Here is a 17490-nt window from a genome sequence, read left to right on the forward strand (position 1 = left end):
AAACATATTTTTTTTTCTGTTTCCGAGAGGCATGGCCGTGACTCTCGTGAAACAAAAATCGTGCCTCTCGCGGAAGTAAAACCGTAACTCTCGCGAAATGTAAAAAAGATTTTTTTTTTCAAAAAGCTAAGGAAGACCGTGAAAAACTAAAATGTCGAAAAAATCGAAAACACGTGCGGAAAAATAGAAGAAAAATAAAATCCGAAGGAAGCGCTCAGAGCGCTCGTTAGCTAGTTGCTCTCGGAAAAAGTTAACGGGAAATGGGCTTGCCCAGAGCGGGGGAGGGGGGGAGTGGGGGGAGGGAGGGGTGCGCTCATCTGCAAAGGGAAGGGGGGGAGTGGGGGGAGGGAGGGGTGCGCTCATCGCCTGACGTGCCGAATTGAAAATGCCGGTGTTGAGTGGGGCCTGGCTGGCTGGTCTTGGAGGCAAATAAGCTTGGGCCGATCCATTCTTGTCCATTAGCTTTCTTTGGTTTCCATTTTTCTTTTATGGTTTTCTTTGTTTGTCTTTTTTGGTTTCTATTGCATTTCTTTGTTTTTCATTTTCTTTGTCCATTTTAACAACTTTTTTTGTTCAACACATGTCAACTTTTTTAGATACACATACTATATTTTTTGTATACATAAAAAAATATTTTCTATCCATGTTGAATATTTCTGAAATACATGATTAATATTTTTTGAAAACCACTTTCTATGTCTAATTTTTTCCAAACATATTGTGCATTTTCTTCTATATCTACATTTTTATATCCACATTTAACATTTTAAAAATAAAATATTAGTATTATTTTAATACATGGCCAACAATTTTTTGTAGATGGCAACCATTTTTTAGTGGAAACAAACTTTTTTTCATAACTGGGTTTTGCTCTTTTTTTTTCTTCTCTTCTTCACGAGTTTCTCTAGGGGTTTTCCCACCGGTTTACTTTGTTTTTAGTTCTGGCTTTTACAGGTTTTTTATCTGTTTTTTTGGTTTTATTTTAATTTCTTCTTCGCTTTTAGTGGGGTTTTATTTTGTTTCCTATTTTCTTTTTTTCTTTGTTTTTCTATTTTTTGTTGGTTTTTATCGGTTTTTCTTCATTTTCTTTGTTTATTTCCCAGTTTTCACTTTTCCAGTCCTTTCCATTAGCTTTCTTTGGTTTCCATTTTCCTTTTATGGTTTTCTTTGTTTCTCCTTTTTTGCTTTTTTATTGGATTTCTTTGTTTTTCATTTTCTTTGTCCATTTTTAGCAAAGGTCAACACATGTCAACTTTTTTAGATACACATTCTATATTTTCGTATACATCAGAAATATATTTTATATACATGTTGAATATTTTTTAAATACATGATTAATATTTTTTGAAAAGCACTTTATGTCTATTTCTTTCCAAACATATTCTGCATTTTTGTTGTATATCTACATTTTATATACATATTTAACATTTACAAAATACAACATTAATATTATTTTAATACATGGTCAACATTTTTCTGCACACGGCGACCATTTTTTAATGGAAACAAGCTTTTTTCATAATTGGGTTTTACTCTTTTTTTCTTCTTTCTTTATTCACTAGTTTCTCTGGGTTTTTTCCACCGTTTCACTCTATTTTTATTTCTGTTTGTTACAGGTTTTTCCTCTTCTTTTTGTTTTAATTCCTTCTCTATTTTAATGGGGTTTTATTTTGTGTCCTATTTTCTTACTTTTCTTCATTTTTCTGTGTTTCTTTGTTGGTTTTTATCAATCTTTCTTCATTTTCTTTGTTTCTTTCTGAGTTTCCACTTTTCCATTCCTTTTGCAAATGTTTTATGTGTGTGTGTGTATATATATATATATATGAATATTTGGAGCTTAATCAGGAATGAAAATAAAACAAGAAACATGAAAAAATAGAAGAAAATACATGTTTATGGGAACAAAAAAGCAACAAGGCAGTTTAGGGAAGCGCCTGACGCGAGCGCGGCCTACGCTTTGAGCTCCTAGTCAACGCTTTAGCGCCGATTAGAGATGCTGGCGCTCACAAGGGCACGTAGCGGACCGGCCCATTTGTTTTTTCTCTTTTTCTGTTAGAAAGAGGAAAAGAGGGTGCGTGTGGAACCGGATGGATCCGAACCCGGGACCTCACCTTCACATAGCAGTGCCCCAACCACTACGACATCAAACGACCCATTGTCACTATTCTCGTTTGCTTTCTTTTATTCTTTCTCCACCCCGCGAAGCCCCTGGTGTTGATGCTTCCCAAACCGTCTTTTTTTTTTCTTTTTTCTCTTTCTCAGTAACGGCTTTGTTCGCATTTTTTCTTTCCTGCTTTTGCTAAATGCGTGCACTTTTACAAAAAAAAAATTCAAAGAAACTCTTTTCAAAATGCATGATCTTTCTCCGAATTTGAAAAAAAATATTGTTTTTTCAATTTCATCAAATTTGAAGCAAGTTCATCGAATCTGAAAAAAAAATTCAACGAATTTGAGAAAAGTTCATCATAATTGGAAAATTTTCGTCAAAACTTAGAAAAGTTCATCGTAATTAGAAAAAGTTCATGGAATCCAAAATAAAGTTCATCGATTTTGAAAACAGTTCAGCGGATTTGAAAAAAGTTCATAAATTTTGAAAAACAATTCATTAGAAAAATGAAAAAAGTCATAGATTTGAAAACAATTACACAAAAAATTGGAAAAAGTTCATCAATTTGAAAAAGTTCATCGAATTTCAAAATAATTTCATTGATTTGAAGAAAAAGTCACGTATATGCAAGACAATTCATTGACCCAGGAAGAAGATGAAAGAAAAAATAGAAAGCAAAAAAAGGAAAAGGCAAAATGATAAAAATTAAAAAAGAGAAAACGGAAAAGAAAGAATAAAAGGAAGGAAAGGTTCTAATTAACCTTTTTTTAGAACTAGGTTCTAATTAACCAGATCCGGCTGGTTGGTGGTGTGGTTGCACCAATCCGTATTGAAGAGGGAGGTCGTTGGTTTGAATCACCACAAGTGTGCGCATTTTTGGGGGATTAAAAACACAGAAGAAAAAATCTATATGGGCCGGCCCAGCGCAGCGCGCTGCAGGCGCCTGTTTGCAAAATACACGTGTGCAGGCATCAAATGAGGATTCGCCAGAAATGAGACATGGGCGCGCCCGGCTAAGGACGGCTTGACGAAAGAAGAAGCGTATTAGGGAACGTTACATTTTTCTAGTTAGAAGAGAAGATATATATACTTTTTTTAGGGGAGAATATATATATACATGTGGACGTGCTCTGCAACGGACCTCAATTCCTTGCTCATCCATTTCCAAGAAGAGCCCAGCAAAAGCCACAATCCTACAAAGAATTGACATCTCTACGGCTTGTTGCGCAATGCACAATTTCATATACGGCTACTTAATGGTGACAAGTCATCACCTGAGAGATATACCGAAGATACAAGAGAAAGTAATATGCACGATGTACCAGATGGAGATGCCCAACACATCGTTGATGTGCCATTATCTGACAGCATATGCAGCAAGCTGGGAATAAACATGCGAGATGCCATGGCAAAAGGGGCTACGTCGCAAGGCGATGAACCATATGTAATAAATCTCGAACAGCTTGGTTCATGATGCAACTAGTTATATTCAATTAAATTAAAAGGATTTGTGATCAAGCGCTACTTAACATTGCGTTAGTACTAGCACACCTGCCCAGGGATACATACACACAAAAGTTAGCCCTACACCTTAGCACTAAGATGCTAATTTGCTACCACTAACATTGCATTAGTTTAGCACCACAAGTGTCTAGAACCGCATACAAAAGGTCTTCTCCAGGGGGCATATTTCCATAGCCATTTCATGAGGCGTTCTGAATTTTCCTTCTTACCCAGCCAAGCCGTAATGCATTACTTGAAAAAGAGAGGAAGACTTCGCGATTACCCTTGTTGTCGGTGAAGAGGTCAGCTGCTTTTAGCACATCTTCCATTTGTAAATCCGGCAATCCTTCAAGCGCAGCAATGCATTTTGGTATGCCATAGGGATCCTCCAAGTTCCTCTCCTCAATGCCAGCAAACCGAACTCTCTTTTCTCTTTTGAGGCTCGGGTACCTCCCATGGGAATCATCAGCTTGTTCCAGTTTTGGAGTACCACCATCAGCAGGTTGCTTTACAAGGGGCTCCGTAGGTTTTTCAGTCGGATCAGGAGTTCGATCATGCAACAAACCATTCGCAGTTTCAGATGATTTTGGGACATCTCTCTCTTTTCTTTTGAGGCTCAGGTACCTCCCATGGAAATCATCAATCTGTTCCAGTTTTTGAGTCCCGCCATCAGCAGGTGGCTTTACAAGGGGCTTTGTAGGTTTTTCAATCGGATCAGGAGTTCGATTAGGAAACAAACCATTGGAAGTTTCAGATGATTTTGGGAGTTCATCGTAGGCCATCTGTACCTCCACCAAGGCTTCTTCAAGACCTTTCGCATGTCTTGTCGGGAATTGTTTCTCTCGAGCTTTATTTACCAGGTCACTCATCACCTCTTCCGTAAATGGCAAGAGATCATGCAAAGCTACAAAAGCACTGCAGGAGATATTCTTTCATTAGCAAAAAAGTAATACTTATACTTTAACCTTCAAAGAGTTGTTACAATAAGCTAAAAATAGCAAAGAGAACACAGAAGTGGAAGACAGCAATGACAACAAACCAATTTGTATCCCGAGGAAATGGTTACAGGGTTTTAAAGCAATCAAATAAAGGCTCGACGTAGAGAGAACCTTAGGCCATCATCTCCAACGGAGGCGCTTGTGGTAGGTGCCAGGTTCTAATTCCTGGCCGTTGTGGCAGAATCGGCATGATTCCTGGTCGTATCCCTTTTGTCAATGCCTAACGTTGCATTGGGCGTTTCGGCCGAATCCTGTGCACGCTAAGTGGGTTTTTGATTGTTTTTTTAACTATCTAAGTGTCTCACAATCGCTCAATGCATTGGAGGCTAGGTTCATAAGTCGGCGCTTCATTCCACGAAAATACATTCCCTTTCCGTAAGCGTCTAATTAAGCGTTGCTGCGTTGGATATGGCCTTATAAGCTAAATCAACCGACTGAATAAATCAAATTTAGTTATTTAGTTATTCTATTAGCACCAAAGTAATTTAAACAGATCTAAAGAGAATAAAATAGTCAACAATCTCTAGGCCAGTTTGCTGCACGGGCTAAGTTACAATAGAACTTAAAACATTCTCATTTTTACTACCTGAGAGAAAATGAAAGACCATAGGAATGGTCACAAGTAATTATGAATAGTCGAAAAGCCTACTATTTTTTCTTTTCTTTTTTGAAATGATCAAAAACACTACTCTAATTAGAAAGAAATAGTGTTAACTTCAGAATTCAACAAAAGTAAAAGTACTACTTTCATCTTTCGGTCTATGAATAATTGTACCTCCTAGACTGATCTTGCACAACAATGCATAACCTTAGATCATTGGGGGAGCCAATAATCACATGACTTAAACTTTTGCACCATAATATGGAGATTTAGTATAGACAAAGACATACCGAAGAATATCTAATTGATGCCCACCCAATCCCAAAGTCAGATGAAGTATCAATCAGGCAAAATAACATAGGAAGAATGAAAACTGAAAATTCTAAATCAGAATCAAATGATCGTTTTGTCTTATGATAACAGAGTGTGGTGGTGGAGGCCTCAAATAGTATTCCCTCTGTTCACAAATACAAGATGTTTTAGATATTTCAATATGGACTACACACGGACTGAAATGAGTGAACAAACACACTAAAACGGATCTACATACATCCGATTCAGAAAAAAGTTAAAACATCTTATATTTGTGAGCGGAGGGAGTACTTATGTATTTTTCCATCATTCATGAATTAGTAAGTAAAATTCATCTTGCCAAAAATAAGAAATATATTCTCATTATAGCAGACAGAGTACTTGTGTTCCCAAAAAAGAAAAGAAAATTGTAACTACTTACCCACACGTGGCGGTGCCTCGACACAGATGAACTTAGACAGATTAGAGGCAATAAATTGGGGATAAAAAACTAAATATCTACAGGAAAGTGTTAGTGTCTCCTGCAAGTGATCTTGACTGTTAGTTTTTGTGCAGCTGCTAGATGACTCTGAAAAGATGCGCGATGCAAAAAGGCAAATATGAAGTGGTGCATTTATCAAGAGTGTGGCGCAGTGCGGCATTTATGTATCGGATAAGTCATCCATGGTAGAACTGGCGGTTAGAATTCTGTTAAACATGGCCACGAAAAGGGCTAGTAGCTGATGAGCATGAGTGCGGTCTTACATCTCTTTGGTGCCGAAGAAGAGAACAAAGAACTTGCGTGGAGCAGGCTCCTGATTCCAATCCTCCGGCCTGCTCACCTGCATAGAGAACAAGCATTAACCCCGGAGACTGAAGCACATGGTCAGTATCCTGGACATATCAGAATTCAGGCAGGCAGAGATGCCAGGAAAGAAGCAGAGGGGGAGGGAATTGGCTAGCAATGGGGGAGGAAAACCCTGGGTAGCAGGCAGGGCAGGGGTGTAGGCTGGACCTTGGCTGGCCAGAAAGGGTAACCCTTGACCTTGGCGAGGACGAGGTCCCCGAGCTGTGGATCTCTGGTCCATTTGTTGCCTCGGGCGACCTGCTTTGCGGCGGGATCCATTGGGCGGCGAGGCCCTAGGCGACCTTCTTCCGCAGCGTCCGGCCGCACCCCGTTGAACGGGAGAGGCCAGTCGGCCATGCCAACGGCGGCGTGGCGAAACCCTAGGAGCTCGCAGAGCGGCACGAAAGGACCCAAGACCCTGCGGGGGCACCCAAAAAAAAGGGAAATGATATTCTTTTTTTAGGGAAGGGGAAATGATATTCTTTTTTTTTGAGGATAGGGAAATGATATTCTAGAGATAACAAATTCATATACAAGAACTTTTTTAAATGATAACTGACTAACGTCAGATAGTTTTTAGGCTACCAGCAAACGTCTTCAAAGCCGTCTGATCACGATTCAATGAACGGTAATTTTTCTGTCAAATGTGGCATTTTCTTTTTTGCTTTATTTTACACTACATGACACCTTTCGCCTCTGATCATGGCAAATCCTACTAAATTGCCATAGCCAGTTCAGTTGTTTTGGCATGACAAGTTTGGTGTTGCTAGTAAGATGCCCCGGGAAACGTTCTCCAGATATTGCGGTCCATTTTTATAATTCAAGAGCTTTATTAATTACTCAAAGGTAATACGTTCATGGGTAATACGATTACAGAAGAAAAAATTACAAATTTATCAAGAGACATTTCCGTTGAACCTCACTAGTCTGTTAGACGCAAAGGTGAACAGCCATATTGGCCTCACACCTAACAAAGTTATACAAGGCTAATAAAGTTCCCGCACATCTCCTTAATTTCCTGAAGAGGGTCTGCAATGTGGGTTCTTGAAAAAGTTTGAGAGTTCCATAGATTAACATCTTTTGGGGCACCGCTTTCAATTTAGATCCGTCATTGTCCCATATCATTAGCAAGTTTGATAGCATCCCGTGTTGCGAACGCCTTCATCATCCTTGAACTGCCTGAGAACTCATATCAACATTATTCATTATACCGGTAACATTAAATAAAAAATATTTATTGATCCAAGTAACTTATCAAATTCATTGTTGTGCTACTATACCAGTGCAAAGTTAACTAGAAAAAAATTATAATTAATGCATACATTTATTGTTGCGGTGAACTATCAATCATTGAAGTCTCTCAAAGTTTATACAGTATATCTATGGAACAATAAAAATTTCAGAGATCAAATTCATATTGTAATTCTCTTACTGTATGTGACATTCATGTCAAAATTACACATTATATTTATAAAACAATTAGATTTTCAGAGGTCAAATTCATAATGTAATTCTCTTACTGTATGTGACATTCACATATGTAACTAATTTTCGCAAACTTAAATTATATTTTACATACATATGTGAGTACATTTGTTTTATGTTTATATAATAATCCATATTCAAATATTTAGTAACTGTATTCGAATTCTTCTAAGTATAGCTTACAGTTGATCCGCAAAAAAAAGGGTACCATACAGTTCAAGTGCTCTAAGTTTCACTTTGTACAACTAAAATAATGCCCCAAGTTTCGGTGTCTGCAACTAACGTACTGTCCGAAGTTTCTAAGTTTTAATTTTCGATACTTACAATCACGTCCTAGATCCGTAAACCACATACGTACATCATTATTTGTTATTTGTGTTCTAAGAACCAACGTCAAATTTTTCCTTACTAGCAAGATTGGATAAAACAAAGATCTAAGTTCTTAAAACATAACAAACTAGTAGAAGACCCTAAAAGAAAAAAAAAGATTGAATAACTAGCAACCATATGCAAAACTTGTGCGAACATCAAAGATACAACAATGACTAACATGTGCCATAGAAGCCTACGAAATACTCCTATTGTCGCTCCGTCGTCCCATCTTTGAGCTACTTGCAACAGAATAGCCTGGATCCTTCTCATCTATGGCACTACTGCTAGAACACAAGAGTTATAAGAAGAGGAGCAGAGGGTATTTCAAGAGCAGATAGAGAGAGAGAAGAATAGACTGAACGATTTCAACACAAGGCTACCATTTTAATTGTAACGCCCCGAGATCGATGCTTGAAAAGACTTCCATATATTCCGGGTTTCGCCGTGTGTTTCATTTGTGCCTGCCCTCTTATTTTTGCATTGCATCATGTTACCATGCCATCTTCTCATAAATCTTTTGCAACTCAACTAAATAAATGGCATGGATATTTGATCCATTTAAACCGAGGGAATTCACCTGATGACTTCTCTTTATAACATACCCTCCCGATAGTAGGGAGCTATATTAAATATTCCATCTTTGGAATCACCCATAACACACGTGCAAAATATTTTCCATGTCTATTCCTCTTCGAGTTTGATCTTCAAACCTTGCCAATATTTTCTCATCCCTATTATCGAGGCTCCTCTAAAATTCTCAGGCCATTTAAAGTCCTTTCGAATGGGTTTCAAAATTTAAACATGTTGAATTAAATTCAACATGTGCGAATCTATTGTTCTCCAAAAATCCTCTTGCCATTTTATTTAAATTCCTCACATTTTTGTGAGTCCAAGAAAATTATCCGCTTGTCCAATTTCTTCCCCTAACACCTCCTTCCTTTTTTCTTCTCTTCTTTGTTATTTTTTTTCCTGTTTCAGATATGAGAGAGAGGAGTTCAGCCTATCTGGCCTTCTGGGCCTCTCAATCACCCGTCAGCCCACCTAAGCCCTCTCTCTCTACTAGGCCTCCCTAGGCCAACTCCCCCGCAGGCCCAGCCCGCACCGGACCTAACCCTAGCAGCCACTAGGCCCGACCTAAACCACCCTCTCCCTCTCTCGTTCCCATCCGCCGCCACCCACACCCGCGCGTTGAACCAGGGAGAGCCTTGCTCGATCCGCTCGCACGGCGCTCGCCCGATCCATCGCCTTGTCTCCCTGTTCCTTCCCGCAGCGCCGCATGCACGTTCACATCAAGCACCAGGAGAGCCTCCGCCACCCTATACCCTCGTCCCCTGCCGAATCTTCGTCCTCTGCGACCCGGACGACCGGCCAGAGCCGCCATCTCCCTGCGCCTCGCCCCGACTCCGTTCGGCTTCCTCGCCGGGGGCCGCCGCCGCGGCCCTGCTGGACTTCGACGACCCGGAGCGCGGCGCCTCCGCCTTGCTGCTCCGTTTTTGACCTCCGTCGTACCTTTCCTGCAGCCTCGCGCGCCGTGCTCCCGATCCCCCTCGTCCAGGAGCTCCATGAGGAGAGGAGCAACAACGTCGGAGCGTCGGCTTCGCCCGCTGCTTCTCTGGATGCCGCGCCGCAGCGAGCTTCCCCATCCCCTCCTCCGCCAGTTCCCCTGTCGGGCTCCTCTTCCTTCGCGCCGTCTTCGTCGAGCACCAGGAGCTCGACCTCGAGCCTCTCCACGCGCGCTCGCACCAACGCTTTGCTCCTAAAGACATGCAACCGCCCCGAGCTCCCTTTCCTCGCTTGCTGTAACGCCCCAGATATACTTTCCATATTTGTATCCAACTCTTGCCGTTTTCGGCATTAAGTTATATTTATTTCTTGGGTTCGGGTCTTTGTCTCCGTGTGTTGTTTTTCTTTTTCGTGCATCTCTTATCATGTCATCACGTGCATTGCATTTGCATACATGTTCATCTCATGCATTCGAGCATTTTCCCCGTTGTCCGTTTTGCATTCCGGCGCTTCGTTCTCCTCCGGTGGCCTTTTCTAGCGTTCTTTCGTGTGTGGGGGTTAAACATTTCCGGATTGGACCGAGACTTGCCATGCGGCCTTGGTTTACTACCGGTAGACCGCCTGTCAAGTTTCGTATCATTTGGACTTCGTTTGATACTCCAACGGTTAACCGAGGGACCGAAAAGGCCTCGTGTGTGTTGCAGCCCAACACCCCCCCAAATTTGTCCCAAAACCCACCAAACTCTGCTCCATGTCCTAGAGCGTTCGATCACGATCGCGTGGGCGAAAACCGCACCTCATTTGGACTCTCCTAGCTCCACTTATGCCTATATATACACCCCCCCATTCCTAATCTCAGATTCCTCCCCGTCCTCCTCGAAAAAAAAACAGATCAACCCCCCCCCACCGACGGACGTGTCCGGATCCGACCGGACAACGTCCGCCCGCCGCCGCCAGCCACCCAGCGCCCGCCACCTGTCCCCAGGGCGGGACCGCATCGCCGCCGGCCCGCCTAGCCCGCGCCCGACCCCCGCGCGCCGCCTCCCGGGCCCAGGCGCCCCGCGCCTCCCCGCCTCCAGCGCCGCCGCCCCTTCCGGCTCCGGCGGCCGGAGCAGCCGCCGCCGCCGCGCCGCAACTCCGCCGCCGGCGCACGCCTCCCCGTCCGAGCCGGCCGCCGCCGCCTCCCCGTCCCCGGCGCCGCGCCGCGCCGCCCGCCTCCACGCCGGCGCCGCCCCCGGCAACCTCCTCCCCGACCGGCGGCCCGCGTCTCCGGCGAGCTCCGACTTCGGCGAGCTACAGTACCCCGGCCGCCTCGGTTCCCGTGCCTCGATCTGGATCTCAGATCTGGAATTTTGAAACCCTAGGGGTTGACTTTCCCCTCCCCCGTCTAATTATTTTATGCAACTTTGACTGCTTATATCTCCGCAACCGTAGCTCCGTTTTGGGCGTATGATATATCAAAATCTTCGTCTCGACATGTACATCATTTCATTCCATTGCATCATTTGCATTTGAGGTCATATTGTTGCCCAAAATGCTGTTAGAAGGAGGCTTCGTGAGTAAAATTGCAGATCCGTTAGTTCATCATGCACTTTTGTCATTTTTGCCATGTTTAATTCGTGCATGATATGCCTGTGCCCCTTTGGGATGAATTGTTAAGCATTTTGTCTTCTTTCCAGAGGTGCCACCCATGCATTTTTAGGATGTGTGTGTTGTCTTGTGCAAGCTTGCGAAGGGAGGTGCCTGAGATTGCTGATTCCAGGGACTTAGTGATTTTCACTAAGTCTGGGATATTTTAGTTCATGATGCTATATGTCCAGCTTGTTTCCTAGTGATCCGTGCCTCTTTTGAGGAAGATCAGTAAGGGAGTTTTGATATTTATGTTATGCTCTATCCATCCATGTCTTTGTTTGCATATATGGAGTGCTCTAGGTTGACTCAATCGAGCTCAACTTTTGCTTCGTTGTTAACCTGGGCAGATCGTCAACTTGTTTGCGATTTTGCCGATACTACCGTTAGTGATCCATGCATGCTATGCCTTTGTTCTTGCCATGTGTAGCTAGCATATTGTGCCTTCTTGCTGGTTATATGCTTTCCTTGCCATGACTTGCACCGTAGTGAGTGCATCGAGCTCGTTTACATGCCTTCGTGGGTTATATTTCAGCATGTCTCAGTTTTCACTAAGTCTGAAAACTGATTGTGTTCGAGCTATGTTCGTGAGCTCGGTAGAGTATTTTGTGAACCCTTTTGGCCCCAGGTCACTTTGGGTGTTTTGTTAAGCTTGTTGAGTAGCTCCATGCCATGTTCTTAATTGTCATGTTCAGGTCATCTATCATGTTGTTTTGCTGCTCCGAAGAGGGCTTCGTGATCTGAAATTTCAGGCTAGTGTTAATTTCACTAAGTCTGGAATCTGTTTTGCATATTCATTTTTGCCATGCTTGTTTGAACCTCTTAATGGATGAATTTGCCTATGGCTCAGTGATAGTGTTTTGTTAACCATCTTGTGTACATCACTGTCATGTATTTTTTTTCATGTTTGGTGGCTGTAGCATGTTCATTTCGTTGCATTTAGGAGCCTACTTGCTGTATATCGCAGATCGGTTCGTTTCGTAAAACGCTAGCCATTTCCAAACCGTAACTCCGATTCCAATGATCTTTATATCGTTTTCAAGCGATTTCAGCCCCTCTATCCAGTGGCACCCTTGGAATTCCAAGTTGAGGCCAGGTTCATGCATTTCCTGTCATATCTTGCATTTTGCATCCCGCATCGCATCCCGCATAGCATATCATCATTTTATCATATTGCTTGGTCTTGCACGTGGTTGATTGTATCCTTGTTGCTTGTTTGTCTTGTTGGGTAGAGCCGGGAGACGGGTTCGCTACCGAGGAGCCCGTTGAGTTTGCTTGTGAGGATCCAGTCAACTCTGACGACTGTGCAGGCAAGATGATCATACCCTCGAAATCACTACTATCTTTGCTATGCTAGTTTGCTCGCTCTTTTGCTTTGCCACTGCTACGATGCCTACCACTTGATTGTCAGCCTCCCAATTGCATGATTGAACCTCTAACCTACCATTGTCCTAGCAAACCGTTGATTGGCTATGTTACCGCTTTGCTCAGCCCTTCTTATAGCGTTGTTAGTTGCAGGTGAAGATTGGAGCCGTTCCTTGTTGGAACATTTATTTACTTGTTGGGATATCACTATATTACTATGTTATCTTAATGCATCTATATACTTGGTAAAGGGTGGAAGGCTCGGCCTCTCGCCTAGTGTTTTGTTCCACTCTTGCCGCCCTAGTTTCCGTCATATCGGTGTTATGTTCCCGGATGTTGCGTTCCTTACGCGGTTGGGTTATAATGGGAACCCCTTGATATTTCGCCTCGATTAAAGCTTTTCCAGCAATGCCCAACCTTGGTTTTACCATTTGCCACCTACCCTTTTCTTTCCTTTGGGTTCTGCAGACCCAAGGGTCATCTTATTTTTTTAGCCCCCCCACGGGCCAGTGCTCCCTCTGAGTGTTGGTCCGACCGAGTAGACTGCAGGGCCACCTCGGGGCAACTTGAGGGTTGGTTTTACTCGTAGGATGTCTCATCTGAGTGTGCCCTGAGAAAGAGATATGTGCAGCTCCTATCGGGATTTGTCGGCACATTCGGGCGGTGTTGCTGGTCTTGTTTTAACCTGTCGAATTGTCTTGTTGTACCGGGTTACCGAGTCTGATCGGTGTGACTCGGGTGGAGGTCTATTCCTTCGTTGACCGTGAGAGCTTGTCATGGGCTAAGTTGGGACCCCCTGCAGGGATTGAACTTTCGAAAGCCGTGCCCGCGGTTATGGGCAGATGGGAATTTGTTAATGTCCGGTTGTAGATAACTGAACCTTAATTAATTTAAAATGAACCAACTGTGTGTGTTACCGTGATGGCCTCTTCTCGGCGGAGTCCGGGAAGTGGACACGGAGTTGGAGTTATGCCTGCGCAGGTTGTTCCTCTAGTTTCTCGCTCGCGCCTTGCCTCCTCTTCTCGCTCTCTTTTGCGGATAAGTTAGCCACCACATATGCTAGTCGCTTGCTGCAGCTCCACATACTTGCCTTATCCTTCCTATAAGCTTAAATAGTTTTGATCGCGAGGGTGCGAGATTGCTGAGTCCCTGTGGCTCACAGATACTATAATTCCAGATGCAGGTCCAGGTGATTCCGCTCCAGGTGACGAGTACGAGCTCAAGTGGGAGTTCGACGAGGACTCTCAGCGTTATTATGTTTCCTTTCCTGATGATCAGTAGTGGTGCCTAGTTGGGGTTCGATTCAGGGCCTTGTCGCATGTTGGGTTCTTTTCCATTTTGGCGCTGTAGTCGGGCCATGAGTGTTTGTTTGATGGATGTTATTTATGTACTCTGATGTGACGTGGTGAGTGTAAGCCAACTATGTTATCTCCCCCTTTTATTATGTATTACATGGGATGTTGTAATGATTGCCTGACTTGCGACATTGCTTTCAATGCGGTTATGTCTCTAAGTCGTGCCTCGACACATGGGAGCTATAGCCGCATCGAGGGCGTTACACTTGCCTCCGCCCGGAGCCGTGCCTTCGATGGGATCCATGTCCTCCTGCCCGTCTCGCCTCCTGCAGACCTCCTCGTCGCCATGCCAAGCTGCTGCTGCCGCCGCTGCTTCACCGGTGAGCGCAGGCCTCGCCGCGTTGCCTTGCCTTCGCCTCCCGGCTTCGTCCGCGTCCCGCTCAACCCTGTGAACGCCAAGTACCACCTCGGCCTGCAGCCCCGCACCACGCCCTGAACTGCCTTGCTGCTGCCCACCCGAGGCCTCCTTGGTCTGGTTTTCAATTTGGTTTTGACCGGCAAGTTCGTCTTCACTGAACGTCCACACGACCGCAACCGGGGCCTCGTTCTGCTATGTTTTGGACACGCCGAGTTCCTCGAAGGCACCGATGCCTAGTATGTCTCAAGACCCGGATCGACAAGTACCACGACGTCCGGAGCCCTCGGATCCGTCAAGTTCGTCTACCCTCGTGTGTACCACTACCGTCGCCCCGAAGACATTGGAGTCATCAAGTACCTCTCTGAACGAACGTGAACGACTACCATAGCAAGAACGAGACCGGCAAGTCCGAAGACCCCAAGTACCACGACACCGATGACATGAACATCTACGGAAACTCGTGCTACGATAAACATGTACCACTACCATCGTAGAGATCGCGAGAACCTCTACCGTTGACCCTAGAGCATGCGAGAACGACTAATTCCACTACGAACGTCCCGAGAACGTCTACTTCCCCTACACCGCATCGAATTCGAACCGCTTTGAGAATGCTCCTTTGGGAAGGTATAACCCTGAGACGACCGTCCGAGAATGATTGCTTGTATTGTATGTAATGCTCGCGTTTGCACCGTGCCCGACATGTGTCTTGCATGTTCCCCGTTGCCATACCGTCGTCTCATGGGACACACGGTAACCGGGATCACCCCATCATCTCTAACTCGTTCCACACATCCGCACACTTGTCCTTTTCACCGGCATCTCTATCGAATTACCGGAACCGATATGTTGCCGTGGCATCATTTTCAGATTCGTTGCCGTGGCACCCCTTCCGTTTCCGCCACGATGACAAATGCTTCATAATGCTCTTGTCAACTTTTAATAAAAATTGCACAAACTTGTTCATGTCATCCGCATCATGATAACAACAATTAAAATGTTTAGATTGTTGTTGCAATACATTACTAAGTCATATGGGGATTTACCGGATTCGTTATTTGTTATATCCGGCCCCATTTAAATTGTTTAGATAGTATAGTTTTGTTATGCTTCACCAAATTGCCATGTTAACCAACATTTAATCTTGTTGAGTACTTAACCGGGAGTGAACTAAATAATTGATGTGGTGTTCCGTCAATATGCAACCCGTTGCATATTGAGCTCCACTTAATTTGTAGTTTTGGTTGTTGCACTTTGCCATGTCATGCATATTTAAACCGGACATGCATCATACTTGGTTGTGCATCATGCCATGCTTATGTGATGGTTGTTTACCATGTTGTTTGCTTTCTTTCCGGTGTTGCTTCTTCGGGTTAGTTCCGATAACGTCGCGTTTGTGAGGATCCGTTCGACTACGTCCGTTTGTCTTCTTCATGGACTCGTTTCTTCTTCCTTGCGGGATCTCAGGCAAGATGACCATACTCTCGAAATCACTTCTATCTTTGCTTGCTAGATGCTCGCTCTTTTGCTATTGCCTATGCTACGATACCTGCCACCTTGCTTATCATGCCTCCCATATTGCCATGTCAAACCTCTAACCCACCTTGTCCTAGCAAACCGTTATTTGGCTATGTTACCGCTTTGCTCAGCCCCTCTTATAGCGTTGTTAGTTGCAGGTGAAGATTGGAGTTTGTTTCGGAGTTATTCTCAATTCATTTCAAAGTTTGACGTAAGAATGAGTTATCATCAGTCATATGTATTTCTCCAAGATCTGTCAAATTCTTTAATTGTTGATTCAACCTTTATAATTTTCATACCAGAGTGTCTCAACAACTCATGGTGGTTTTTCTCGTCGTCATTCTCAACATTTGAAGACCGAAGAAGAGTTTTCCTCCAAATCTTATCCGTTCTCTCAAAGATTCGTCATTCTAGCTTGTTGCCATCCTCTCATAATTGTTTTTAATTGTGAGAATTCTTTTCACCTATCCGGAGCAATTCAAGATTCTTTTCAATTTGATTCTCTGGAGCCCATCTTTTCAGAAGACTTACTCATTCTCAGACTTCAGCTCTCATTCTCCAAATCTTACTGGTGCATCATTCAAGTATTCTCTAATCAGTTCGTATTTTATTCGTTCATTTGTATCTAAATTCCCTCAAGTATCTTCATTTTTTCTCTAATTCTTCCTGGTGCTTCTTTATCTTTTCTTCAATCGTTTTCAATTCTTACGGTGGTTCTTCAAAGATTTTTCTTCCTTCGTTTATCATATCAATTTATTCGTTGTTTCAAACCAACCGGTGATTCGTTGAAGACCTTCTCAAGTTTGCACTATATCTATCTCATTCCTTTCTACGAGAATTAGTAGGATGCCAAATCCGTTGCTTGTCATCAATTATATTGGTGAAGGATATGCATAACATAATTCTTATTCGTGTTTCATCCAAGTGATTAATTCCTTATTCCGAAGGCTCGTCAAATTCGGTTTCACTTGATTCATCTTTTCTTTTCCCGAAGTTTCAAGCTCTCTCAATTTTCTCGTCATGAAGATCCATCTAATCATTGCAAGTCTTCACCTTGTGTTTTCAACTTCTCTTTCATTTTCGTTTGATCATTCTTTTATTACCGGAGTTCTTCATGGAGGTTCTACATGATGGTTCATCAAGGATTTAATTCCTTCTCGAAGTGTTCATCGAGATTCTTTTCAGAGAAGCTCAAGTATTCTTCATCTTGCAACCCGGAGTGCAATTCTTTTTACCTTATCTTTTGAGGTGGTGTTATGTCATTGTTGACAATTTCCCTTCATGTTTCATGATTCAAAAGTTGTCAGGAATGAGATATTTAAACCCATCAATCTCGTCATTGGAGTTATCTTGGGTTATATTTCACCTAAATCCTTCCCTAAGGATTGTTGCTAATTATGGTGCTTGTAAATGACACACGTTCTTCATAAGTTCCTCGTCTCCTTGTTCATATCAATCCAATCTTTTGTATCCATTAGTGGCAGAATTTCACCTCATAGTTTTGAAATGTTCTCCATAAGCCCACTACAACCTTGTCTTTGCGTTGTTGGTTTTCCAA

At 43.2% G+C, this 17490-nt stretch overlaps 1 protein-coding gene across 2 annotated transcripts; it reads right to left on the reverse strand.

Moving 5' to 3' along the window:
- Positions 1-3578: 3578 nt before the first annotated feature.
- Positions 3579-6782, reverse strand: LOC125521780 (protein HUA2-LIKE 1). 2 transcript variants are annotated; one of them, XM_048686844.2, is made up of 3 exons: positions 6546-6782; positions 6266-6342; positions 3579-4525 (listed from the first exon to the last, which is right to left on the reverse strand). In XM_048686844.2, exons 1-3 carry the CDS (start codon positions 6702-6704, stop codon positions 3811-3813), a joined length of 951 nt encoding a protein of 316 aa, XP_048542801.1. In that variant the 5' UTR covers positions 6705-6782; the 3' UTR covers positions 3579-3810. The 2 variants fall into 2 exon arrangements, with proteins under 2 accessions (XP_048542801.1, XP_048542800.1); XM_048686843.2 differs by having other exon boundaries at positions 6516-6782.
- Positions 6783-17490: the final 10708 nt, after the last annotated feature.

The sequence above is a fragment of the Triticum urartu genome, chromosome 7A, assembly GCF_056163025.1.
Source record: "Triticum urartu cultivar PI428250 chromosome 7A, HENAU_Tu73, whole genome shotgun sequence".
Lineage (NCBI taxonomy): Eukaryota > Viridiplantae > Streptophyta > Magnoliopsida > Poales > Poaceae > Triticum > Triticum urartu.